Source organism: Scardinius erythrophthalmus (genome assembly GCF_964197995.2).
Source record: "Scardinius erythrophthalmus genome assembly, chromosome: 17".
Lineage (NCBI taxonomy): Eukaryota > Metazoa > Chordata > Actinopteri > Cypriniformes > Leuciscidae > Scardinius > Scardinius erythrophthalmus.
Window position 1 is genome coordinate 282,501 of NC_138237.1, and position 11,909 is coordinate 294,409.

General features: G+C 45.2%; 1 protein-coding gene across 1 annotated transcript; it reads right to left on the minus strand.

Moving 5' to 3' along the window:
• Window positions 1-8,320: 8,320 nt before the first annotated feature.
• On the minus strand, window positions 8,321-11,374 carry LOC308705892 (uncharacterized protein). Its single transcript, XM_081391189.1, has 2 exons — window positions 10,967-11,374; window positions 8,321-9,122 (listed from the first exon to the last, which is right to left on the minus strand). The coding sequence occupies exons 1-2, from the start codon at window positions 11,187-11,189 to the stop codon at window positions 8,767-8,769; spliced, it is 579 nt and encodes a 192-aa protein (XP_081247315.1). The 5' UTR covers window positions 11,190-11,374; the 3' UTR covers window positions 8,321-8,766.
• Window positions 11,375-11,909: the final 535 nt, after the last annotated feature.

Below are 11,909 nucleotides of genomic sequence, written 5' to 3' on the forward strand. Positions count from 1 at the left end.
CTTTAAAAATATTTTTTTAAATGTGTTTGAAAGACAACAACAACAACAAAAAATGAAATGGCTATTATTAAACTTATTTAAAAAACGCAACTTGATCCTGAGAATTACAGACCGATCTTGAATCTAAAAGCGCGTAGGCCTATTTGTTGCACGCGAATGTTTTTTTCCTTTTTTTTTTTTTTTTTTGGAAACGCACAGAGAAAAAAATTATGTTTGTAACCTCGCGTTTCTTTGCTAGATTTTCTCATGTCTGCTCATGCTAGTTAACGTTAGTCACTCCCTGTATTATATAATGTTTTTTGTTTGTTGTTTCTCACAGATGTATGACTTTTGGAAGTGCAATTTGATTACCATATGCAGTTTTAATAAAGTTTAATTAGCTAACCTTCTATGTAATTTGTACTCTTCAAAGAGTACACTTGCAGGTGTTGATTATAATGAATTTACTGTTAGGCCAATAAATAATAATGATAAACATATTTAAAAAGTATATAATTATCTAACATAAGACTAATTAAAAATTAACCACAAAACAAAACATGCTAAATGGGGGATAGGATCTATATCTTGCATAAAATAAATAATTATTAGAACGTCATCTCTCAGTTGCTGAATGTCGCGCAACAACGTTGCTACAGCCCTGCCGCGTCTTACAATTCTACGTTGTTACATTGTTGCGAGCACGCAGACAGCGACGTTGCCATAGCAGAAATGCAACACGCCACAGACGTTGCCATAACGTAAATGTGTTTGCTGGGTATGTCCCTTTATAGAAAGAAACGGTATCTGCGAGGAGCCACATCTGGTACATGTGGATTCAACGCATTCCAGATGTGGACCGGATCTGGGCAGACACTATGTTGCTGTCTGGGGGAGAGAGAGAGAGAGAGAGAGAGAGAGAGAGAGAGAGAGAGAGAGAGAGAGAGAGAGAGAGAGAGAGAGAGAGAGAGACGCATTTCAGATAGAGCTCGAACACCGAAAATTACACAAAGGGCATAAACACAAAATTATCTCAAAATACCCGTTTAAATACCCGTTTAAATGCCCGTCTAAATGCCCGTCTCACAAGTATTCTCTCGTTTCTGTCATGAGTGAACAGTTGAGAAAGAAACCGGATGTTTGTCAGTTTTTTCAGTCTTAAGTGAGAGCACACACTTAATATTCCTTTTAAATGCCCGTCTAAATGCCCGTCTCACAAGTATTCTCTCGTTTCTGTCATGAGTGAACAGTTGAGAAAGAAACCGGATGTTTGTCAGTTTTTTCAGTCTTAAGTGAGAGCACACACTTAATATTCCTACTGTTATCTGTGTCATTAAAGGGGGGGGGGTGAAACACTCAGTTTCAGTCAATCTCATGTTAATCTTGAGTACCTATAGAGTAGTATTGCATCCTTCATATCTCCAAAAAGTCTTTAGTTTTATTATATTTATAAAAGAAAGATAGGCTGTACTGAGTCTTTCCGGGAAAAAACGAGCGGCTGGAATTCTCAGAAATTCTCCGTTATTCATCCAAAATATTTTTTTTAAACTTTGGCCATGTTTAGCATGAGAATCCATCTCTTTAACACTGTAAACAACTCTGAATACATGAAACACCATTGTACCCCCCCCCCCCCTTAATGTTAATAAAACAACAAAATACAGCTTTGACAAAGATGAAACTATATTTAATTTCTACAGTGAACAAATAGTGTTATTTTACATTTAGGCTTAATTATTAATTTGTGTACCTGAATACTACTGTTAGACTTTGTTATTTAGTATTCATCTCTGCTTGTAATTTGTGTATTTGTTCTTATTTTATTACTGACTGTTCACTTGTTTTAAATAATGTGTGAACTTAGGCTAGTAACTAGTAGTGAACTATCAGATAGGCAAGTAGTTTTTTATGTAGTATTGAACTTCAATTGAGCTTTAAGTAATACATGAAAAGGAAAGTTTCACCCCGTACATTAGTTACAATAATATATATATATATATGGGGGTGGGTTTTTAAAAAAAATGTATTATTATTATTATTATTTTTCTGATTCGAAAAATGATCCGATCCGTGTCTCAAAAACCATAAATGATCCAAACCGTGACTTTTGTGATCCGTTCCACCACTACTTGTCACTGATGTTATAACCCAAGGAACAGCACTGAGGTTGGGTTGAAGGAGCACTTTTCCACTAGTAAATGAGGATACCATCAATGTAGAAGAGGAGAGACCGGTGGAGATACTTCCGGAGCACCTTATGCATGAAGTCCTGGAATACGGAGGGGGCATTTACTAGTCCATATGGCATGACCACTTCATAGTGTCCAGTAGGGGTCACAAAGGCGGTCTTCCACTCGTCCCCCTCACGGATCCGGATGAGGTTGTACGCGCTGCACAGGTCCAACTTGGTGAACACAGTGGTTCCGCGGAGGTGTGCAAGCGCCGCTGGGACAAGGGGAAGAGGATAGCTGAACTTAGCAGTTATTTTATTAAGAGAACGGTAATCAACACAAGGCCGCAAGCCTCCATCCTTCTTGGCCACGAATAATAAGCTCGATGCAGCAGGGGACATAGAAGGGCGGATGTAGCCTTGTTGGAGTGCCTCTTCTATGTACTCCTCCATGGCCTTCTGTTCGGGAAGTGACAGGGGATAGATTTTCCCGTGGGGCACTGGCTCACCCGGAATCAGGTTGATGGCGCAGTCCCATGGCCGATGTGGCGGCAGCAGAGAGGACGTCACTGAAGGGGGCGTAGCAGGCTGGGATGCCAACCGACTGCTTCTCAACGGGACTCTCTCAACGGGGATGGCGTTCACCGGCAGTACCTCGACCGGTGATGGAACGGGGCGAGGAATCAGAGGAAAGTAGTGGCGAAAGCACTTCCTGTCCCACTTCAGGACTTTGGTCTTCCAGGAGATGATGTGATCATGCTGCACAAGCCATGGGCACCCTAAGATCACCTCAGCGGTGGAGTTCTCCAGAACCAGGAGATGGAGGGACTCTACATGCAGTTGGCCAACCTGTAGCTCGATGGGATCGGCGCAATAGCGTACATGTCTCCAGCATGAGGGTCGTCCAGTCACCGACTGGACCTTGTAGACAGTCTGGGGAGCGGTCGTCGGGAGGTGGAGTTGGCGGCAGAGGCTTGCAGCGATGAAATTCCCTGCTGACCCAGAACCGAGGAGGGCATGAACAACCGGGAGAGATACATTAGAAGCGGTGAGAGTTACAGTGGTGGTGAACCGGGAGAGATACATTAGAAGCGGTGAGAGTTACAGTGGTGGTGAACCGGGAGAGATACATTAGAAGCGGTGAGAGTTACAGTGGTGGTGAACCGGGAGAGATACATTAGAAGCGGTGAGAGTTACAGTGGTGGTGAACCGGGAGAGATACATTAGAAGCGGTGAGAGTTACAGTGGTGGTGAACCGGGAGAGATACATTAGAAGCGGTGAGAGTTACAGTGGTGGTGAACCGGGAGAGATACATTAGAAGCGGTGAGAGTTACAGTGGTGGTGAACCGGGAGAGATACATTAGAAGCGGTGAGAGTAACAGTGGTGGTGAACCGGGAGAGATACATTAGAAGCGGTGAGAGTTACAGTGGTGGTGAACCGGGAGAGATACATTAGAAGCGGTGAGAGTTACAGTGGTGGTGAACCGGGAGAGATACATTAGAAGCGGTGAGAGTTACAGTGGTGGTGAACCGGGAGAGATACATTAGAAGCGGTGAGAGTTACAGTGGTGGTGAACCGGGAGAGATACATTAGAAGCGGTGAGAGTAACAGTGGTGGTGAACCGGGAGAGATACATTAGAAGCGGTGAGAGTTACAGTGGTGGTGAACCGGGAGAGATACATTAGAAGCGGTGAGAGTAACAGTGGTGGTGAACCGGGAGAGATACATTAGAAGCGGTGAGAGTTACAGTGGTGGTGAACCGGGAGAGATACATTAGAAGCGGTGAGAGTTACAGTGGTGGTGAACCGGGAGAGATACATTAGAAGCGGTGAGAGTTACAGTGGTGGTGAACCGGGAGAGATACATTAGAAGCGGTGAGAGTTACAGTGGTGGTGAACCGGGAGAGATACATTAGAAGCGGTGAGAGTTACAGTGGTGGTGAACCGGGAGAGATACATTAGAAGCGGTGAGAGTTACAGTGGTGGTGAACCGGGAGAGATACATTAGAAGCGGTGAGAGTTACAGTGGTGGTGAACCGGGAGAGATACATTAGAAGCGGTGAGAGTTACAGTGGTGGTGAACCGGGAGAGATACATTAGAAGCGGTGAGAGTTACAGTGGTGGTGAACCGGGAGAGATACATTAGAAGCGGTGAGAGTTACAGTGGTGGTGAACCGGGAGAGATACATTAGAAGCGGTGAGAGTTACAGTGGTGGTGAACCGGGAGAGATACATTAGAAGCGGTGAGAGTTACAGTGGTGGTGAACTGGGAGAGATACATTAGAAGCGGTGAGAGTTACAGTGGTGGTGAACCGGGAGAGATACATTAGAAGCGGTGAGAGTTACAGTGGTGGTGAACCGGGAGAGATACATTAGAAGCGGTGAGAGTTACAGTGGTGGTGAACCGGGAGAGATACATTAGAAGCGGTGAGAGTCACAGTGGTGGTGAACCGGGAGAGATACATTAGAAGCGGTGAGAGTCACAGTGGTGGTGAACCGGGAGAGATACATTAGAAGCGGTGAGAGTTACAGTGGTGGTGAACCGGGAGAGATACATTAGAAGCGGTGAGAGTTACAGTGGTGGTGAACCGGGAGAGATACATTAGAAGCGGTGAGAGTTACAGTGGTGGTGAACCGGGAGAGATACATTAGAAGCGGTGAGAGTTACAGTGGTGGTGAACCGGGAGAGATACATTAGAAGCGGTGAGAGTCACAGTGGTGGTGAACCGGGAGAGATACATTAGAAGCGGTGAGAGTTACAGTGGTGGTGAACCGGGAGAGATACATTAGAAGCGGTGAGAGTTACAGTGGTGGTGAACCTGGAGAGATACATTAGAAGCGGTGAGAGTTACAGTGGTGGTGAACCGGGAGAGATACATTAGAAGCGGTGAGAGTTACAGTGGTGGTGAACCGGGAGAGATACATTAGAAGCGGTGAGAGTTACAGTGGTGGTGAACCTGGAGAGATACATTAGAAGCGGTGAGAGTTACAGTGGTGGTGAACCGGGAGAGATACATTAGAAGCGGTGAGAGTTACAGTGGTGGTGAACCGGGAGAGATACATTAGAAGCGGTGAGAGTCACAGTGGTGGTGAACCGGGAGAGATACATTAGAAGCGGTGAGAGTTACAGTGGTGGTGAACCGGGAGAGATACATTAGAAGCGGTGAGAGTCACAGTGGTGGTGAACCGGGAGAGATACATTAGAAGCGGTGAGAGTCACAGTGGTGGTGAACCGGGAGAGATACATTAGAAGCGGTGAGAGTTACAGTGGTGGTGAACCGGGAGAGATACATTAGAAGCGGTGAGAGTTACAGTGGTGGTGAACCGGGAGAGATACATTAGAAGCGGTGAGAGTTACAGTGGTGGTGAACCGGGAGAGATACATTAGAAGCGGTGAGAGTAACAGTGGTGGTGAACCGGGAGAGATACATTAGAAGCGGTGAGAGTAACAGTGGTGGTGAACCGGGAGAGATACATTAGAAGCGGTGAGAGTAACAGTGGTGGTGAACCGGGAGAGATACATTAGAAGCGGTGAGAGTAACAGTGGTGGTGAACCGGGAGAGATACATTAGAAGCGGTGAGAGTTACAGTGGTGGTGAACCGGGAGAGATACATTAGAAGCGGTGAGAGTAACAGTGGTGGTGAACCGGGAGAGATACATTAGAAGCGGTGAGAGTTACAGTGGTGGTGAACCGGGAGAGATACATTAGAAGCGGTGAGAGTTACAGTGGTGGTGAACCGGGAGAGATACATTAGAAGCGGTGAGAGTTACAGTGGTGGTGAACCGGGAGAGATACATTAGAAGCGGTGAGAGTTACAGTGGTGGTGAACCGGGAGAGATACATTAGAAGCGGTGAGAGTTACAGTGGTGGTGAACCGGGAGAGATACATTAGAAGCGGTGAGAGTTACAGTGGTGGTGAACCGGGAGAGATACATTAGAAGCGGTGAGAGTTACAGTGGTGGTGAACCGGGAGAGATACATTAGAAGCGGTGAGAGTTACAGTGGTGGTGAACCGGGAGAGATACATTAGAAGCGGTGAGAGTTACAGTGGTGGTGAACCGGGAGAGATACATTAGAAGCGGTGAGAGTCACAGTGGTGGTGAACCGGGAGAGATACATTAGAAGCGGTGAGAGTCACAGTGGTGGTGAACCGGGAGAGATACATTAGAAGCGGTGAGAGTCACAGTGGTGGTGAACCGGGAGAGATACATTAGAAGCGGTGAGAGTTACAGTGGTGGTGAACCGGGAGAGATACATTAGAAGCGGTGAGAGTTACAGTGGTGGTGAACCGGGAGAGATACATTAGAAGCGGTGAGAGTTACAGTGGTGGTGAACCGGGAGAAATACATTAGAAGCGGTGAGAGTTACAGTGGTGGTGAACCGGGAGAGATACATTAGAAGCGGTGAGAGTCACAGTGGTGGTGAACCGGGAGAGATACATTAGAAGCGGTGAGAGTTACAGTGGTGATGAACCGGGAGAGATACATTAGAAGCGGTGAGAGTTACAGTGGTGGTGAACCGGGAGAGATTGGGTTCGAAGCCTGGTTCTGGAGTGCTGAGGTTCTCTGGCTGATGGAGGAAATAAGATGGCGTTTGACCCTGGTGCTCTTCGAGACACGACTGCACACGGTTGGAGAGGCGGATGGACAGTTGGATGAAGCGTTCAAGCCCGATGGAATCATTGTATGCAGCGAGATGCAGCCGCACTCGGGGATCCAATCCCTGCCAATAGGTACATTCATGGACTGGGTTACAGTAACGGCTTGAGTCCAGATAGTTTCGGCCTATTGGAGCGCTCGCCCCGTCAGCAGGGAGATGATGAACGCGATCTTAGCCCGGTCAGTGGTTTAGAGATGCGGCTGCATATCCAGGGTCAATGAACACTGCTGGAGGAATCCATTGCAATCCTCCGCCGAGCCGGAGGAGGGCGCTGGTTTGGCCATGGGACTGGCGATCGCGATCGTGGAAGAAGGTGGGGATGACGGAAGTCGGAAGTGGTGACGGCTGGTGTAATCAGTGTCGTCCTGGAGCGGCTCATGATGTTGTCTGTCGGTATTGGTCCGGTCTTCTGGTACAGAATCAGACTCAGGAGAAGGAGATGGAAGTCAACAGGAAGTTTATTTTGACAACAACTGAGCGGATAAACTGAAAACAGGTAAGTGGTAAGTGCAATGACACTTTGGAGAGCAGGATGCTGGCAGTGAATGGTATGTTTCTTCTTACAGATGTGATGACTACTGGATGGTATGATGGATGACGGGAACGCTGGACAACAGTGGACTCGGAGACACAGAGGAAGGACGAGACACTGGAGGATCTACACAGGAGAGAATGGAGACGAGACTGGAGAAGGATCGCTGGAGATATTAGGTAGTTCTTCGCTAATGCCGTATGTGTTTCCTTCCTTCACAGTCATCAGCACGTTCAGGAAGGGTGTGCAGAATTAAACAGACGTCAGTCAGCGAGATCCAGCAGCTCCTCCTGAACCAAAACAACCAGCTTGATCTGCGTTCAGACCGAAATTAAAACTACCGTAATAATGAGATGGCAACCAGTTGCGTTCTACCGGGAGCTGTTCATGTCCTCAGTCTCATGTCAGCACTTTCAATTACTTACTTAAATCTCACTTTACTTACTTTCAACTACTTAAATCATAAAATATCTATTCGGAACAAGAGTCAGACTGCAAATGTGATACTGATTGAATAATCTTATTGTACAGAACTTTTGAGATTATTGTATGAGTGTTATGATTGTGAGCTCATCTCTGCTTGTTCAGTGTATTTGGCTCAACAAATTCTTGTTAGTTTGTTTTATTAGAGTTTGACCAGGAAACCCAGTGATGTCATTTAATACAAATGGATGCAGTTCTTAGTGAAATCCAGCAGAGGGCGAGCGATCGACAGAGACAGTCACTGTAGAATTAGAGTTATTCACGAGTTAACATATCCATAGTAGAAATAATGGCCAACAAACAGATGATTGATGGGACAGAACGAGGTTCGCGAATTTCCGTTTAGAACTGGTTAAATTTTCAATCACAGAAGAAATAAGAAAAGCAATCATAAGAATTTATTTAATCCACTTTAGACACTTTGAAGCCTGTGCTCAATTAATAGATTTAAAGTGAAAAAATTAACATTAAAATGAAATCACAGTAGACAGAGATTAGCTTCCAGAATTTTATTAACAAAATAGCTGAATATATTTATAAGTACACAAACACACACAGGCTGGTGAACAAATGGGGTCATTCTGACCCTTTAAATGTCAATAAAGATTCAGAGTTTGAGAACTTTCATTATTACACAGATTAAATGGCACAAAAAATGAACTAGTGCTTCTTGTGCTTTTGTCTTCTCACTAAATTTAAAAAGCTTAATAAAATAGAAAGGATATAAAAAATAAGGCATGTTATAGGTATATAAAAATAAAAGGTATACTTCAAATTGAAAGTGTTTTAAAATGCAATATAGTTTATCTGACAACACAGACTTTTGACATACTACTGTCATTCCATTCAGTTCAAATTAATTAAAATTGAGAAGCAAAATCCTAAATTTCACACCAGTTTATCTGTTCCTAATCTTTACTATTGTTATAGATTGGGAATCTTACTCTGTCTTCTTCTTCACGATGACCAGGTAGGGCGGGCAGTGTAAGTGGTGTCCCATGATGCCGTGCGGCCGGACACAGAGCACGCGCTGCTTTAGAAGTTTCAGATGCGGCATGACGTCGAAGCGCAGGCCACAGGCGTCGGGCAGGACACGGCTCAGGTGCGGCGGGGCGGGGCTCAGGTGTGGAGGGGTGGGGCTCATGTGTGGAGGGGCGGGGCTCAGGTGCGGCAGCCAGGTGGTCTGAAGTCCAATCCTCTCAGCTGCCACGGACTCTTTGATAGACAGTACAACAAAGACTTCATCCCACGTGCTGCATCGCGTGTGAATAAACCAGCAGAAGTCATCCGAATCGCCTGCGGAGAAACAACAGGAATATCACATCAGCTTTACACAATACAGCTTCACAGTTATAGATAACAGTCAATGATGCAACGAGAGTTCAATTCTGCTGTAACACAGCTCTATAAACACAACAGGGTGGTTGCCCTGCACGCTTAATAAACAAACTACAGCTGGTCCAAAACGCAGCAGCTCGAGTTCTTACCAGAACCAGGAAGTATGACCATATTAGCCCGGTTCTGTCAACACTGCACTGGCTCCCTATTAAACATCGCATCAATTTTAAAATATTGCTGATTACTTACAAAGCACTAAATGGTTTAGCTCCGCAGTGCTTGAGCGAGCTCTTAACGCATTATAGTCCTTCACGTCTATTGCAATCTCAAAATTCCGGCCAGTTACTAATACCTAGAATATCTAAGTCGACTGCTGGCGGTAGATCCTTCTCCTATTTAGCACCAAAACTTTGGAACAGTCTTCCTACCATTGTCCGGGAAGCAGACACACTCTGTCAGTTCAAAGCTAGACTAAAGACACATCTCTTTGACCTAGCATTCACATAATACATTATAGACTTCTATAATTCAATGTTAGGCGACATAGATTAGGTCAGCTGGAACCGGGAACACTTCCCATAAATCCTGATGTACTCGTTACATCATAAGAAGAATGGCATCTACGCTAATATTAGTCTCTCTGTTTATACCGAGGTTTACCGCAGTCCGCCGGATCCAGGCCGTATCCAGATCAGATGAAGGACCTGCGCCTGCACACACACACACACACACACACACACACACACACACACACACACACACACACACACACACACACACTCACACACACACACACACACACACACACACACACACACACACACTCACACACACACACACACTCACTCACACTCACACTAAATGATTGATGTTTTGAGGCCGGTTATCCCAATTAAACCAGTCAAATGGCTATGATCACAACTGGTTGCTTACTGACGCTTTGCTGGACGTTCAATCCAGCCAGCCGCGGTTGAAAACCAACAGCAAAGCGTCAGTAAGCAACCAGTCGTGATCATAGCCATTTGACTGGTTTAATTGGGATAACCGGCCTCAAAACATCAATCATACAAAAGAACATAATCATATCAACAGATGCATATTAAATGAGCTAGAGAGGGAGGAACACAAAAACTGCCAAAAATAAATGGTTTCTGAAACTTGCCAAGGCAGACTGCCAGCCAGCCACTGACAGGTCACGTGACATGCCATTGAACCCCTACTGGTTTTCTGTGAGAGCGGTGTGTGTTAGCGGCCCCTAAGTTAATAACTAATGATCTCTGCAACAGAAGTGAACCAATCAAAACTAACTTTATCTGGACAATAACTTTATTCTAGAGCTGCTGTAAAGCCTAAACAATCTCTGTTACTGTAATCTCCTATTATCACTGTAAAGATGCTTTGAAACAGTCTATATTGTTAAAAGTGCTGTATAAATGAAGATGACTTACAACAGTGTTTTTATTCAGCTGAAATCAGTTCAGAGATTGATAATTATCAATTATGGAACGGATAACCTGCTGTGTTGTAAGGATGCACTCGACACAGGTTACCTTGAAGGTACATATTTCATTCAGAGGGAAACGCAAAAAGAATACAAATTGGCAGACCAGACCATTACAGAGTTACATCTCAGTTATAAAGCAGCGATGTCTTCATCCATTATCCACTTTCTGTACATACAGCTGTTTGTCTTTTGGACTCTGACTAGACGATGAACAGTGAAAAGAGCCTCCATCACAGTCTCCACACACACACACACACACACACACACACACACACAGCAGAAACAGAGCGGCTCTTACCGGGCTGCGAGTCTTTGAACCGGACCGTGAGTTTCTGCTGCCCGTCTATGATCTGCCTGTAAGTGAGCGCCGTGCAGCTCAACACACACTCCGACGGCAGATCTGCGTCCTGTGACATTTCAGCAACAACCTCATCTTTGTCCACACACTCCTGCACACACAGAGCGAAGACGGCCGACAGCAGCGCTCCCCAGCGCAGCCACGCAGAACACACACACGCCATCGAGCTTCAGGACGGGTCGAGCTCCTGAGAGAGAGAGTGTGTGTCTGTGTGTGTGAGAGAGAGAGAGTGTGTGTCTGTGTGTGTGAGAGAGAGAGTGTGTGTCTGTGTGTGTGAGAGAGAGAGAGTGTGTGTCTGTGTGTGTGAGAGGGAGCTGCCCCGCATTGGTTTAAACTCTTTTACTGAGTGCGCAACAGCATGTGATACACACACACACACATACACACACACACACACACACACACACACACACTTACACTTTTGTTTAGCTATACTTGTGAGGAACTCCATAGACGTAATGGTTTTTATACTGTACACATTTTATTATGTTTATTAATCAATTTTCCTTGTGAGGACCAACAAAGAGTTCTCACAAAGTAGGGAATCTCAAGTTTTACTATCCTTGTGGGGACATTTGGTCCACACACACACACACTCACGCACATTTTCATACAGTGTGTGCCAATAAACTCTGAAAATAACCCTTCATGTCAGGAATGCAGTAAGTAACCCTGCGGCCACAGTCATTTCTGACCAGTAAAGAGTGAATGTTAAAGAAGTTAATTTGAGTGAGTTCAATCTGATAAATCCCTTCAGCATTTGGTGTGTTACACACAGAAGCTGCCAGAAGTGACACACACACACAATGAAAGAGAAATGAATGTTAATGTACAGAGTTCAGTGCATATTTTATAAGGTGAAATAAGGACATCACACCTTTAT

What these genes read in the sequence shown, in the direction of transcription:
- LOC308705892 (XM_081391189.1), bottom strand. Translation starts at nt 11,189, where the DNA reads ATGGCGTGTGTGTGTTCTGCGTGGCTGCGCTGGGGAGCGCTGCTGTCG. An exon ending in GTTCAAAGACTCGCAGCCCG is followed by an intron (nt 9,123 to 10,966) that starts GTAAGAGCCGCT and finishes GTTTCTCCGCAG; the next exon opens with GCGATTCGGATGACTTCTGC.